A 16,686-nucleotide genomic window follows, 5' to 3' on the forward strand; every position below is an offset into this window, starting at 1 on the left:
ATCCTGGCATCAATCTTTTGGTTGTAATCACTTTGTGATCTAAGGAAAATTATGTAACCTCTCTGAGCCTCAGTTTTCTCATCTGTAAATTGAGCATTTAAAAAAAGAAGCAACTTACAGGACAATGTGGAGATTCCTTCAATAAGGAAATATATAGACCATCCTTCCTACAGTGACTGAATTAATATCATTACTTTAACAGCCTGCTAGCAAAATAATGATGTATTCCAAAAATATAAATGTGCTAAAGGAGTAACATTAAACTTTTGAGTGCCCCAAAGTGGATACTGGTATTACATACTTCTGAATTCTTTTCAATAGTATATACCAAAAATAAAATAACATTTATTTAATAATAAGATAAACTTAGAGTTTTGAATATTTATTATAATATCTTCAGCTTTTTTTCTCTAATATGTGAGATTATTTTATTACACTGAGTGAACCCACACAGCATCAAATATCATTTTGTGAATTTGCATGTGTGTGTTTGTGTGTGTATGTGTATATGTATGTGTGTATGTATACATACATAGATATATATGTATTTGTACTTTCTTTTACTTCTAGGCTTGTTAGAATTGTATGTTAATATGGAGTAAATGAGGCTATAAAGAAAGCCTTTTTAAAAGCTCTAGCCCTTTATGTGTCCTTTCATCTCTTTATGTGATATTAGCAGCATAAGTCATTAGCTAAATATATTAATACATTAAGAGTAGAAAATGGTGTAGCCTAATTCGATCATTTCTTCTTCATTTATTAACTGAAATATTTCAATAAGAGAAATGCACTGCACCCTGGTGGTGCAGTGGTTAAGAATCCGCCTGCCAATGCAGGGCACACAGATTCGAGCCCTGGTCCGGGAAGATCCCACATGCCGTGGAGCAACTAAGCCCGTGCGCCACAACTACTGAGCCTGCGCTCTAGAGCCCGTGAGCCACAACTACTGAAGCCTGCACGCCTAGAGCCCGTGCTCCGCAACAAGAGAAGCCACTGCAATGAGAAGCCCGCGCACCACGATGAAGAGTAGTCCCCACTCGCCGCAACTAGAGAAAGCCTGTGCGCAGCAGTGAAGACCCAACGCAGCCAAAAATAAAATAAATAAAAATAAATAAAATAAATTAAAAAAAGAGAAATGTTCCTTCATTAACTATTTCCTTATTCACAAGTATTTCATATAGAAAAAGCAAAATAAATGTTTTATTCTTTTCAGATTATTTACCAGTTTTTAAAAATAATGATTTCCTAGTGTACTGCAAAAGTTATTAGTAGGTATATTTTATCATTATGAATGCATGGATTTCAGCATGTTTGAAGTGTTTCAATCCCTTATAGTCATTAACCTTGTGTATGATCAAATTATAAATTTTTGGCCAGTGGGAGCCTATGCCAGTTGGTTCCTGTGTCCTTTTTACATGACCCTAGTAAACACTGATATATTCCCTGATGTGGTATAAGGACTATAAAGCACCACCAATGAAGTAATCTTACAAAAAATAAAAATAAGTGGAACCCAGATCTGGTCAAGCCACTAAATATATCTACCAATTTAAAGGAAATACAGGGAATGGGGGAGCATGTTCAATGATATCTCACGAAAAGGAAAATCTGGAATGTGGGATAAGACCACTTTTGTGGGTCAAAATTTTTGCTAGTAAATTTGATTTCATGTAGTGAAAAGATAACTGGCTATTTAAAACAACAGTGAGATACTATTGCACACCTGTTAGAATGCCTTAAAAAATCTGGACAATACCAAGTTCTGGTGAGGATGTGGAACAATTGGAAAACCAGACATTCTGCTAATGGGAAAGTAAAGCTTTACAGCCATTTTGGAAAACAGTTTTACAGTGTCTTAAAGAATAAGCGTTCTTTATATAACCCACTAATCACTATTTACCATGGAGAAATGAAAGCATAGGTTCATATAAAAATCTGTATATGAAAGTTCATCAGCTAGGGAATTCCATGCAATAGAATACTTTTCAGCAATAAAAAGGAACTGAGTGTTCAGTTGTATATATAGATACACATAGCAACATAGATGAATCTCAAATGCATTATGCTGAGTGAAAGAAACCAGGCTCAAAAAGTTTCATAATGTATAATTTCATTCATTTGACATTATGGGAAAGGCAAAGCCATAGGGACAGAAGTCAGATTAATGGTTTCTCGGGGCTGGGGTGGGGAAAGGATTCATCATAAAGGATCACAAGGGAAATTTTGGTGGTGATGGAAATATTCTATAGCTTGATTGTAGTGGGGGTTACATGGAAGTAGGAGTTTGTCACAATCCCTAGAAATGTACGTTTAAAAAAGGTGAATTTTATTTTAAGTAAATCATACCTCAATAAACCTAACTTAAAAAAAAGAAAATGGGGGAACCTATAGATTAAAAAAAAAAGACCTCACCATAATGTATAGAACCTATTTGGATCTTGACTTTCTGTTAAAATAAGTTGAGACCATAGGAACATTAAACAATGACTGGATATTTGATGACATTAAGTAATACATTACTATTTATAGTAGTGAATTGTTATTGTAGTTATATTAAGAGGAGTCTTTATCTTAGATATACATACTGAAATTTTTACAGATGAAATCATATGATTACTGGAATTTGCTTCAAAGAAATCTTGCAGTGAGAGTAGGTAAACATGTATAGATGAAATAAGATTGGCTATAGGTTTGTAATTATTGAAGCAGGGTGATTAGTACAATGAGGGTTCACTGTACTGTTTTCTCCACATTTTAAATTATTTTTGAGAATTTTGCATAATAAAAATTAATTAAAGAATTATGGCTCAGTTTTACAAATGTATGCTTAATGAATATACTGGAAGAATATTCTGCAATGAGTATGTAGAGTTTATCCCAGAAATTTAAGCATGGTTTCATACTAAAAATCAATAAAATGTATCACAGTCAAATAAGAAAACCCACCGAATCCTTGCTATAGACACGAAACAGCAGATGCCAAGTAACAGACTTCCAATGACATTTTTTAAAAACTACAAAAACCCCTCCACTTTTTTAACTAGATGAAGAACTAAAACTCATGATGAGATACCAAAGGATTGTTTCTCAGAGTTCAGTCCATGACCGGCATCTTGGGGACTTGAAGGTAATAGTTAAAATTAAAATCTGCTGAAACATGGGCCCTACACATTAACCTGCTGGAAACACTACAAAAATCCTCTCCTGTTGATCTCCATCTATCTTTCTGGCCTCATTTCTATCCTCCTAGTTCCCCCAAATAATCTCCACTCCTACTCCCCATTCCAGCAACTGAGAACTGATTTAATCGTAGCTCAGTTACTTTATAGAAGGTATTCTAAAATAAATTTGTTTCTCATCACATCTGATTAAAGACCCCCTCATCCTAGCCCAGCCCAAATTGCATTTCCTTTATGAAATTGTCCCAGACCTGCCCTACCAGCCTTAGCCTAACTTAATTGCTAAGCTATTATATAGTGTTCAATTTTAGAATTTAACAGAGTATGTCCTGATTATTTGTTTGCATGTCTTCTCAACCGTATTATTAGTTACATTTGGTCAGGGGAAAAGGTGCATGGTTTTTATTTTTGCTTTTGCCTTCTTTAGCAGTAAGTATACTAGCACATACAATAATAATGTAAGCTACACTTTAAAAATATAGATTTCTTCAAAATGAGTTGTTTTCATACTTTGCCAATCATATATAAGGGCACTTAATAACACACAAAGAAAATACACAGGTAGGCCTGCTTTAAAAGTTTTTCTTTCTTTAATGTGGTATTAAAAAGACTATATATGAAAATGGGGGGAAAAGCAAAGGTGATTATTTCATTGTTGGTTTGCAAAGTGATCCTGTACTCATGCAGGGCCAGGAAAGAGAACAAAGAAACAGGTAGATCACTCCAGATTGGTAGGTGGCAGGTTTAATAAGCAAGGGAACTTATGCACAAGGCTTGTCTTGGGCGGCTGTCAGACGAGTAGATCTCTGCACTTGACCACCAGAGCCTTAGAGACTTCAACTGGGTTCAGTTACGTATACCATCCAGATGGTTTCAGCAGCACCTTATTCTCTCAGGGCTCTGTCCTTGGAACAGCTATCACTGTGAGAATGATAGGCAGAGCATAGTTCTAAGGACAGGGGAGGAGCTGAGGGGCCTCCCACCCATTGCTCAGGTCCAGCTTATGAGTCATCTGGTAGCCATATCCTCTTGATTAACTCCTCCAACATTCATCAATTTTAAAAGTCAGCTATTAAAAATGACTTTGTTAGTACTGTTACTCAGTCATCTATTTCATTTAGCATTGTTAAACACCACGCTATTTTAAAATTAATTTATAACCACCTTATATATTTTATATTTACTCAATATTATTAAGTATTATATATTAAGGTTTAGTACCTACAAATAATTTTAATATGATTCAACTTATTAAAGCTCATATGATGAATAATACTAAAGGTCATTGACATTAATGATGTAAATAACTGATTCATTCTTTTGTCAATTGAGAAGTTCATGCAAGTTTTTTTGTTTTGTTTAATTCCAGTTGTGTTGCTTGATACAACAACTGTGCTGGGAGAGCTAGGATGGAAAACATATCCATTAAATGGGGTAAGTTTAAATGTCTTTTAAAATTGTTATTCTTGTTAGGTTTTTAGGGTCTGTTGTAATAGTTAAAGAAAGAAAAACAGTGTGGTTTTGGCTGTATTAAGTATGAATTTTAGTGTATAACAAATTACATAGGAAAGATTAAAATGGAATTAGAACTGCTAACCAATGGGAATGATATATAAAATTCTTTGCTTTCTTCTAAATTAGTTAATTGTTCTTTAATATAGTGTTTACATAGTAGTATTAGAATAGCTATCATAAATATTTTCTTTAGAAATAAAATTTTATGTTCAAGACACTTTTTTTTTCTGTGTATATGCTTGTTGAATTTGGTAACCTCACTGAGTATTTGTACATAAACAAACTTTAGATTATCATAGCGTAAGTGTATTTTCCAGATACTAACAATTTGGTATTCATTAGAAAATACGATTCTGCTAAAGCAGTATGTGTCTTTTGAACTTGGCAAAAGATACATTATGATCAGGCTTTTGTTAGCTGAGTGTAGTTGCTTTTGAAAGGCTTATAAGAATGTATAATTTACTAAGTACACTTTTCCAGGTACTGACGTCATTTTAGTTATGGTTGTACTTGACTTTTTATATGTTTTGATATATTTTGCATCATTTTCAGTCAGTGTAGTCCTACTATTTTTTTCATTTCAAGCTAAAATAAAAAGGGTGGTTTGTGATGCTTTTTACCTAGATTTTGTCTGTTTAAACAAATCTTCAATAATGGAGGTAGTCAGCTGTTTTCAGATATACTTTGGTTAGCTTTTCTTCCTTTTTTTAGAAATTGTATTTTTCTCATTCATCACATTCTTCCTTGATACTGTTTTACATTGCTTTTTCTGTTACATCTACAAATTTAAATCTGAAAGAAGTTGGTTGACCCAAAATTGTTTTATATTTTTAGAATCATTCCAGTAATGCTGTTTCAATTTGACCTTTATATCAGCAGTTATTCAACAGTTATTCATTAAATGTGTATTTTCAACTAAAAATTCCTATGAAGAGTTTAATCTTTCTGTCTTTAACAGGTTATTTATTTATTTCTATTTGTTTGTTTATAGACTATGGTTTTATTTTTTCTGAAATTTAAATTTTATTCTTACAGAGCACTCGTCAAACCATTTCTGAGAATGTATCTTTCAAACTAAGATTATGCTTTTACCTTCATTATCTTATTTTCATTAAAATGAATAAACATCAGTATTCGTTGAGTGTGTTAAGTGTGTTATGTTTATCACAGTTACTTTCAGGAAGTGAATGAAACGTCTTTTTCGGAATACCCTTTCAAGATATATACATATCTCGTTTTCTCAGTATATGAAGTAACTTATAAGAACTTACAAATATTAAGTAGTTTATAAGCCCCACTTTTTCATTTTCTGGAAAAAAAATGACAAAAATATTAGCAGTCATACTATCACTGACCTCATGTTGTCATAGCCAAAGAATCATGTGAGGAACAGAAGGAGTTGTGCCCTGCTCTAGTGATTGTGTTTGGCTTGATCAGGCTGCATTTCTTAAAGCAAACTGGTAACCAGGAGACACAGGGACTTACAGCGTTACAAATAAACTTACTGCTGTTGTTCTTGTAATGATTTTGTCATAGGTGTTATGAAATGGGGAATTTTTTTACTTCTGATTTATTATAGAGAGAGGGCAGAATTGTTTGAAAAGTGATGCTTACCTCATAGTTTTCTATTTTCCGGACACTGCACTAAGAATTTTATCCTTTTTTTTCACAATGGCCCTATGAGGTATGTCTTAGTTCTCTTTCCCTGTTGGAGAAACCCAGTTTTAAAGACGGTAAGGAACAAAAATTACCAAGAAGTTATAGGCCAAATAGTGAGTGATGGATTCCAATTCAAACTAAATTATTTCTGACTCTAATACCTGTATACGTATTATGGTACACTAACAGAGAGGAACATTGGAAACTTTATGAAAAGGCAATTACTTATGTGTGCTATTTGCATAATTGATTCAGATTTTTTCTCCCCTTGATAAACATACTACTAAACTGAGATATACATTTTGGGCACCAGCCAAGAATGAACAAGAGGAAAGAGAAAGAAGCAGGGAAGGAGACTACAGTAGAAAATAAATATGATAGAATAAGGTAGAAAAGGAAAAGATGGTTAAAAATTCATTGAGCATTTACCATATGCTAGGCTTTGTTCAAAGCACTTTACTCACATGAGTCCTAGAAATCAAGTATAAATTTTCCTTATTGAAAGATGTGAAAATTGAGCTTCAGGTATATTAGATAACTTCTTCATGGTCACAGAGTGAGGAAATAATGCAGCAATATTTCTAAGCCAAACATATTTTAATCTTCACATGTATTTCACACTAGGTGCTTTTTATTTCTTGAAGATTCTACCATGTAAAGATAAAGGGCAATGAACAATATGTATAGACTACAGAGGGAACAATAACACATGGATTCAGACGTTCAAAAGTAAATTGAATACTCAATTACCTTGGAATAGGCTATTTGACTTTTAGATTATCCCCCCAAATAATAATGCATATATGGCAAGTGTCAGCAGTAGGAATACTTGAAAATAGGAGCACATGGACATATTTTATAATAGATATGGATAAAGCTTCATGAATTAGATAAAACAGAGGTGAATCAAGGGAAACAATAAAATAGATAGATGACATAAGTAAATTTTAAAGAAAACATACAACTTAAATTTCTCTTTTAATGAAGAGGATAGATTACGGACAGGAATAGAGCTTTACTTAGTGCTATTTGTAGTTTAAAACAAGTAAGGAAATAGTCAGTAAGGACAGAAAAACTTTGAAAACAGTCTACTAAAAATGGCAAGAATGAAAATCATCTAGACATCATAACTGGTTAAATAATTTAAAATCTATAGGAACTGTAAATCAGTGTATAACATTTAAACTACCATTTATATCTGTGTATTAAAATTATAATTATATCTATTTGAAATTGTGTAATTTTTTTAAGGTTCTCAGGTTTTTTGAGCCATGCTAATTTGAATGGCCATTTTAACTAAAGTTGCCTTTTCTCAGAGACACTACTTCAGTTGTTTTTACAAATATGTCATGGGTAGAAAAGACAATAGGTGATATATTTGACAATCTTATGATATAAAGTATATTTGGTGTTTCTCTGAATAAAGTATTTCCTAGGAGTAACTTTCAAATTGATAAAATTTTCTTTCCATAAAGAATTGAACTAAGAGATATTTTTGAAATCATATAATGTATGATTTATATTATAAATCATATAAAATATATGCTTTAGTAAATTAATTCATAGTGGTTTTAATTTTTGTTGATTTTTTTTTTTTTTTTACCAAAAATACCTATTCCACCCTTAGTAACATGCTGATGTAATTACAAGAGTAGGCATTCATGATGTGCCTGTAAACAAAACCATTACTGGTTATTTGAGTAACCTCTGGTTAGCAAATATGGAAAATAGATGAGTAGTTTTGAGCAAATGACTTTTTAGGCTTGCAAAAATTAAAAGAAAATATATTTATTTTCTTGCTTGCTTGTCAACTCATTTTTGCCAACATTGAAAATACACTTTCTTTTTTTAAAAGTCATGTCCAGAATTCAATTTAACACATTTCTATTGTTCCATGTACTCTTTTGCAGTTTAGAAATAGGTCTACACAATCATAAGGCCAAAGAGAGTATCTTCAGGTAGTTTCAAGTAATGTTTTGTGAAAGAATAATAAAGGGAAGGATGAATTCTGCTTGAGGAAGATTGGTAGTAGGATGTGACCCATCAGCTCTTTCTTATAAACTAAGGAATCACATATGGGCTGGAAGAGAGGGTAGAAAACACCTTTCAGGAAAAGAGAATGGCTTGAAGACAGGCACAGAATTCTTAAATGTATGCATTAAATTTTAGGGACGTTGAGAATAATTTGTGTGGCTGAAGAGAAGGGATGTGGTGGGAAATAAGGCTACGATTATAGGCTAAGCCATACTGTAGGAGACTTAGAATTTCAGTGTCTTAATTGATTTACACAGTGTGCATCTCAGCCCCTGTAAGTAGAAGCACTTGCTGGATTTGCTTAAACAATCAAAAATTATTGAAGCTTTCTTTTGTTTAAGACAATAATATAAACCCTTGGAAATGAAAGACACCTTGGAAAATTGTTAGCAAAGGATGTTCAAAATATAGGTGTTCTTACTGATATGTTGAGAACAGAGTGAAGTTGAATAATTATATTTGTATAGAGTATGGAGCTTGGTTTTAGAAAAGAATGAATACTTCAGTGAATTTGGGAACGAGTGGTTGTAATTCTTAACACTGTGCTCTCACTGTCTAATGTCAAGAATTTTATATCTACATAATTCAAAACTGTTAAGAACTTTATCCTGTAAGTGTCCCTTCTATCCTTTATCTGTCTATGTACTACACTAAGGTAATAAAATTATGATGATCTCGTGGAGTAGCTAACAGAGTGCCATGATAATCAATGAAAGAATGCTGCATCAATAAAAATTTTTGCATAGCACTATAGAAGTTATGTGAATACTGTAAAAGTGTTTTCACAAACATTAAGTATAGGCATATGCCCTGGATTTTCTATTTGCTATTAGTAACTAATAACTGGTTAATACTAAATCTTGCTCTGTGCAAAACTGAAGGACGTATTTCAGTTTTGAAAATCTCCTGGGAAGGAAGCAGCTAATCTTTAAGAATTCATGCTATTTTAATGCTAATGAGAAAAAAAGAAACATGAAAGACATGGCTCAGGCAATAACTTTGTACAAAAGAAGCAATTAAAAAATATATATCTCCTGAGTTTGTTCTCGTAATCTGAAAATGTATGAAAAAAATTATATAAATTTTCTTGACACATTAACTCTCATGTTTACTCCTTTTCTTTGATATTTTTATTTATTCAATTTATTTTTAGCCAATATATAACATTGTACATGAAAGAGAATACAGTAAAAGGGCCTGTAAGTTAAATGTGACATTCAAAATCCTTAATACCCATTACATATCAGTCCCTATTCAGTGCCACACAACCGTGGGAGGTTGTCATATTTGGGCATCTTGGCTCAGTATTAACTCTGACTAATAAAAAGTAATTGCTGTTAACCAGAAAAATAAAAGACTTTTCATAATATAAAAATTGGATTCCATGATTAAAAACTTATATTGTTTCCTTTGAGCTTTAGTAGTTATATTTGATACTTCTTAAAATTGAATAACCATGTGGCTTTTTTATTTAATACTGTAATTGAAAAGATAAGTGACTTATTTGGGTAGCCATATGCTGGTTTTTAAAGGTACTTACACCTGAATAAAACCTGTTAGTTAAAGCATAGTATTTCATAATAATAATAAGTCCATAAAATATTATTTAATTTATACCTAAAATTATACATACTTAATGTTGATGAAAAAACTTGATTTTTAAGCACCCTATCAACTCAACTGAAATATTTTCATCATTATTTTCTTTTATAGTAATATTTTTAGGAAGAAAATGAAAGATTTGCTTGTTCCAGATTTTTTTCCCCACTCTCCTCTGTTGGTTGCTACTGTACAGTAGATCAGATCTAGGTTGCAAAGTTGTAGTGGACACAGATATATGCACTTCAGTATTCAAAATCTAACTTCCCTAACTTCCCTTTCAACAGTGAAGTATGCTTTAACAAAAACTTAAGAGAAAAATGAATGTTAGTAGGAAGAAAAAATGCTATTGGATATTAAGTTGCATTTTATATTGATTATGACAGAGATTGGAAAACTTGGTGTTTCTCAGATGCCAAATATTGGTTTCAAATGTATATTATATGTATTTTGTGCATGTTGTGACTTAGATGATCATTAGGGTTTGAATAATGCAAGATCATACAGGGTATGTGATCTTACCTGTTAAATATAGTGAATTAGTGTTACAAAATTTACCCTGAGATAGAAAAAAGGGATACAAGTCATTCATGCCTAAACAAAAGTTATGAGTGAACCTAACAATTCAGTCATTAATGATTCTTATAATGAAAAAACTAATGATTTTTATAATAAAAGAGGCTTATATTGCAATTAAACTGTGTAGAAAGATACTTTATTCCATATGTCAGAGCCCATTATTTACTAATATCATTGTTCCAAAGTTGAAAAATAAAAGGTAGAATGTGTTTATGATAGAGAATGGAATACCTACTAATACTGATAGTTAATTTCTGTATTTCCTATAGTAAGAACCAATTTATCATAGTAGCTTATTTTAGTGCTGCATTTTTATTCATTTTGTAATACATTGAAATTATCCAAAACTACATGTATGTGTTTGAATTCTGAAAATATTTATAAGCTTTAGTTATAATTTGTGTTAAAAATAGATGTGTCAGTTATTGTTTTCAAAACTGATATCTAGATAGTTTTCCTTCTGAGAAACTTCACAACATATGTGGTAGTTTTCTAAATATCCATCATATTAATTTCAATCATATTGTTTCACATTTGAAAGAAATTGCTTTTCAGTTTTGAAAGTTTCTATTGTCCTATCCCCAAACTCAGAGATTCTTGCCTTAGTTATGTCCAGTCTGTTAGTGAGCCCATCAGAGGCATTCTTCATTTTCCATTACATTGTTCTTGATCTCTAGCATTACTTTTTGATTCATTCTTGGGATTTCCATCTCTTTGCGTACGTGTTCTTACATGTTGTCCAAGTTATCCATTGAAGCCTTTAGCAAATTAAAAAAATCCCTGGTCTGATAATTCCAACATTCCTGACATATCTGACTCTGGTTCTGATGCTTCTTCTCTTTAAACTGTTTTTTGACTGTTAGTACATCTTGTAATTTTTAATTGGAAGGTGGACATGATGTGTGGGTAAAAGGAACTGAGGTAAATAGGCCTTTACTAATACAGTGGTAAGCTGTGGGGGGGAGAGGAAGTGTTTTATAAGTTCTATAATTAAGTCTAAGGCTTTTGGTGAGCCTGCACCCCTGGACTGTGAACTTTACCAGGGCTTCTCAATTTCCTTTTTCCCCCTTAGGTGAACAGGATGGCTAGAGGGAGTTGAAGTTAGGCATCTCCCTCCTCCTACATGGAAGCCTACAGCTGGATAGAGCTGGGTATTTTCCTTTCCTCAAGTAGGTTAGGCTCTGTCAAAACCCCAGCAGGCAGGTAGGGCTCTAGTAAAGTACTTTTTCCTTAGGGCAGGCCTTGTTAAGAAGAACCGAGTGCTCTGGCATATTTCAAAGTGGTTCTTTTACATTTACAACTGTTATCAACATTGTATAGTGTATAAGTGGCTGAAACATTTGCTTAAAGAGTTTCCCAAATTATGATTGTACTTAATTTTCTCTACCTTCTGTTTTTATGCAATGAACTGTCTGAATTTTTCACTTTCTCATCACCTCAATCACTACTGGTAGCAGTTGGCTTTATTTTCAAGTCCATTTAATCTAAAAAATGAATCAAGCTTTTATGCCTTTGATTACATGACATTACTGCTGCTATTCTTTCAATAAAGGGAGACATCAGAGTTGCCCATAGTGTGCAGTTTGAGTAGTAGACCATGACACTCCCAGGAGCTTATAGAAATTTAGTTCCACATATCTTGGCTTCACAGAAGACCTAATGTAAGTTTCTGCCCCCAAACATTCAAATTGTTAATATCATGGGTCTGCAGTAAAAACTGTGCTTAAGCATTTTATATATTTTTCATTTAATCCTAATAATACCTATGTGAAGTAAGTATTACTAGCATCATTTTACAAATGAAAAAACTGAACCTGAGAAAAGTTACATCACCTGCCCAACTGTATGGTGACATTTAGCTGGTACTAAAGCCAGCGTCATTTCAATCCCAAAGCCAGGATTGTTAGTGACTCAGCGTACCATGGATTGATTTTCAGCATTGTGATTGGTGCTATGGAGAGTGTAAAATAATCTATACATTCGCTCAAGTGAAATCTTAATCTAGTTACAGTGTTATTACAATGATCCAGATTTTGTGTCAAAAGATACGTGGTTACTGAGAGTGCTAAAAAAAGATTAATTCATCTTTGAAGACCAAAGGATATCCCAAAGCTAAGAATGCTTAATTATTAAGTACAGTTGTTTAGTTAGTGGCATAACAATATTTGGTGCATGTTTAGATTGTTTACATATTTTTTCTCTTAGAAAAGAACTAAAGAAATATTCCTCTAGTGTATTTCTTCTGAGTCTGTTCTTTCGTGTCTCATTTTTAATAAATATGTCTTTATACATGTCTGTTATTGACTGTAAGCTAAAGGGTAAAATATAGAGTAGTCCAACACAAAACCCAAAACATCCTTGTCGAAATAAGTATATTAGAAATGTTATAGAAATTAGAGAACACAATTAGAGAAATGTTAGAGCTTGTCCTTCTCACACCATCTTCTAAGTAAATTGACCAAGAGGCTTGTTGAGGGATTTCCACTATGGTTAGTGCCCAGATGCCCTATTCCTTCAACCATAACTTAATGAGACAAAGGTAGACACCTGGCTGAAAGACATCCAATTAATTGGCTAATCAGCTACCTGTCATCTCTCACATATGATTTCCATAAATGGCTAAAGCAATCACATTCCTTTTTAGGAATTTAGGATTTCTAAGTTCAGAGCTGAATGGAAATGGCAATCAGAAACTTCTGCCATAAAGATTCACCGAAAGATTCATGCATGGAAAAGGAGTAGAGCAGAGGGGCTCTGATAAACCAGAATCATGTGCAAGTAAAAGTTCTAAGAGAACAGAAAACAAAACAAAACAAAACAGTAGTTGAAGGGCAACCAGTCAGTAGTAAGAGAATGGAGAACATAGCCATGCAGAGAAAAAAACGAGAAAATGTAGAGTGGGGTAGTCCGTACTTCCGGAGCTCACCAGGTTACTGCTAAATCTCCAGGTGCAGATCTTTAATATTTTTAAAATAAATTCCCTTTGCATGAGCTACCAAATTGTAAAGGTAGATTGTAAACTTGATGATGATGACGATGATGATGATGACTACAATGACGACAGGAGAAAAAATAGGAGACAGCACTATATTGAGTTCGACCAGGAAACGTGAAAAGCCATGGAAGTTAGAATTCCTTGAGGATAATACAGGAACATGAATCATCCAGAGCTATAGGCCTTCTTTTCTTTCCTTTTTTTTTTTTTTAACATCTTTATTGGAGTATAATTGCTTTACAATGGTGTGTTAGTTTCTGCTTTATAACAAAGTGAATCAGTTATACATATACATATGTTCCCATATCTCTTCCCTCTTGCGTCTCCCTCCCTCCCACCCTCCCTATCCCACCCCTCTAGGTGGTCACAAACCACGGAGCTGATCTCCCTGTTCTATGCAGCTGCTTACCATTAGCTATCTATTTTACGTTTGGTAGTGTATATATGTCCATGCCACTCTCTCACTTTGTCCCAGCTTACCCTTCCCCCTCCCCATATTATAGGCCTTCTTTTATCAAATCTTGCATGGGTAAATGATCTCCCCTGCATGTGGGCAATCAGGGAAACAGGTGAATAAATATACATAGTTTATTAGAGCCCATAAATTTTTAAGTATTTAATACCTGAGCAACTATGAGATGTGACACTTCTCTGCAGTATCTCAGAATATTCCTTCCTGTATAGCAAACCCTACAAGTAAGTAAGTAAGTAAATGGCTTTCTGCCTTATTTTTCACCGGTTGAAAGAACATGTATTGGATAATGATGAAATTAATTCTGTGGTAAGGAAGAGAAGTAAGAGAAAAGCAGATAACAATGAATTAGGAAATCAGAATTGAAAGTATTTACTGACATCTGTGAATATGTAATTAGCTTATATTCTCAGGGCAGCTGAAAAATAAGTATGTATGCCATTCATTTTCCAGTATCTCCACTGTTCTTTTTTTTTTTTTTTTTTTAATCAAGGTGTCGGCAGGACCCTGCTCTTTTTTTTTTTAAATTAATTAATTAATTTATTTATGGCTGTGTTGGGTCTTCGTTTCTGTGCGAGGACTTTCTCTAGTTGCGGCAAGTGGGGGCCACTCTTCATCGCGGTGCGCGGGCCTCTCACTATTGCGGCCTCTCTTGTTTCGGAGCACAGGCTCCAGACGCGCAGGCTCAGTAGTTGTGGCGCACAGGCCTAGTTGCTCCGCGGCATGTGGGATCTTCCCAGACCAGGGCTCGAACCCGTGTCGCCTGCATTGGCAGGCAGATTCTCAACCACTGCGCCACCAGGGAAGCCCTCCACTGTTCTTTAATGTGTAGTCTTGAAGGTGTCTTCTCATAAACATACCTATTTTTAAAGATATGGGTTACTTTAAGCCATTACCCTTGATTTACATAATATAGTCTTTTTTTATTCTATTTTTTGCATTGTTACTTATAAAACTTTAACTTTGTCTCCTATTCCGAGAGAAGTTTCCAGTTGTCCTTTTAAAATGAACTCCCAAATTGTATATTCTAAGCTAAGATTCTGGTTTTATCAGAAAGTTCTGATTATTTTAACTATAGAGTCATTTCAAATATTTATAAACCATTTCATTCATAAATAAAAGAGTCTATACTCAATCCAAAGCAAGCACATACAAAGTTAAATTCTCTCATGAAACCCTAAAGGATTATTAGTGAAATACTTAACAACTAAATGAAATATAGTAGGCCAAGTATTTTTATAAATTTGTTTGTATTTTAAGTGATTGACTTACTCTTATGCCCCATAACCAATCACCAAGTCCTGCTGATTCTACCTCCTAAAGCTCTTTCAAATCAGTCTTTATCATCAGTGCATCAATTTGGCTCCTCATCATTCTTCTCCAAATTACCATGGTTGTGTTTTAAATTATCCACTTGCTTTGGGTCTTCTCTGGCCCCTTCCACCAACCTTTCCAATCCATCCTTCATCTTGTTGCCAGAACTGATCTTCTAAAGTGAAGATCTGATCATGTCTCTACCCTACCTAACCCCTGCTTCCCTTACCTATATCATTTAACCTGTGACCCACAGCTGCCTCTCCATTTTTATCTTCAGCCACTCCACCTTCTACCTTTTACTAAAGAGACTTTTGTGTTGATAGTTTCTTCCATGTTAGTAACTTGCTTCCTCTTATCTCTGGATATAAGACAGTGCTGTTGAGTTTATCTGGAAAGTTCTCTTACCAACCCCCAACTTCTCTGGCTTTCTCTTACTTTTTTTTTTTTGTAAAGGTACAGACGATTTTCAGTCTTTTCTGGGAAAACTTATACTGCCAAAGATCGAATTAAGAATCTTTTTTGGGGGACACCAGGAACTCAGGGCATATCACAATGTTTATCTCACAATATTTAAATGTCTGTCTCTTACTAGATTTTAAACTGTTGGAGGAATGGATTGGGTGTGTCTCTTTGAGTTAGTGACTACCATATGACAGATATTCAGTAAAAGTTGGTTGGATAGCTAAATAGATGTACAAGTAACAAATTATTCTACATACATATTGGTTAAAGGCTGTATTTTGCGACTCTCATTGGAGCTGGAACAGTTTGTTATTAACTTTGGGCATAATCAGATGTGACAAAAATACTAAATGATTGTGAAAATTGAACCCTTTTCTTATTCAGGATTGGTTTAGAGTACGGGTAGAAAAGTGTATATGTTTACTCTCATTTTTGTATTTTAGACAATCCATTCATTTTCTCATTATCAATTTTCTCACTAAAATTGAAGTTGAAAGGTGGGTGGGAATTTACCTACAAAATAAAAAGACTATAAAAGAGCTTATAAGCTATTTAAGCAACACCAGTCAAAACATAATATACTTTCAAAGAATTAATGACTGGTTTAGAACAGTGGATGAACTGAATCACATCTGGGAAATATTAACCCCAGATGGTTATTAGTACTGCACCTTGTTATTAAGATGAGAATAAAAAATAGAACATATGGATTTTTAATGGTTGATAGATGGACTGAAAATTTTAGAGAATTTATACTAACCAGTCAAGCTTTCAAAAAGCATAGGTCAGCATTAAATGTTAAATAGGTTTTGTACTCTGAATTCCATGCAATTAGTATTTTGAACTAATGTACCATAGTAAGCAAAAGAGGTTCT

The 16,686-nt window shown here is 33.4% G+C and overlaps 1 protein-coding gene across 4 annotated transcripts in view; it reads left to right on the forward strand.

Annotated features, from left to right (window-relative positions):
• Positions 1 to 16,686, forward strand: part of EPHA6 (EPH receptor A6) — an 846,791-nt gene that overhangs the window by 54,651 nt on the left and 775,454 nt on the right. For all 4 annotated transcript variants that reach the window (XM_061194037.1, XM_061194035.1, XM_061194034.1 and 1 more), the window contains exon 2: positions 4,549 to 4,613. In XM_061194037.1, coding sequence (XP_061050020.1) covers positions 4,549 to 4,613 — 65 coding nt within the window. The remainder of the gene's footprint in view (positions 1 to 4,548; positions 4,614 to 16,686) is intronic.

The sequence above is a fragment of the Eubalaena glacialis genome, chromosome 6 (genome assembly GCF_028564815.1).
Source record: "Eubalaena glacialis isolate mEubGla1 chromosome 6, mEubGla1.1.hap2.+ XY, whole genome shotgun sequence".
Lineage (NCBI taxonomy): Eukaryota > Metazoa > Chordata > Mammalia > Artiodactyla > Balaenidae > Eubalaena > Eubalaena glacialis.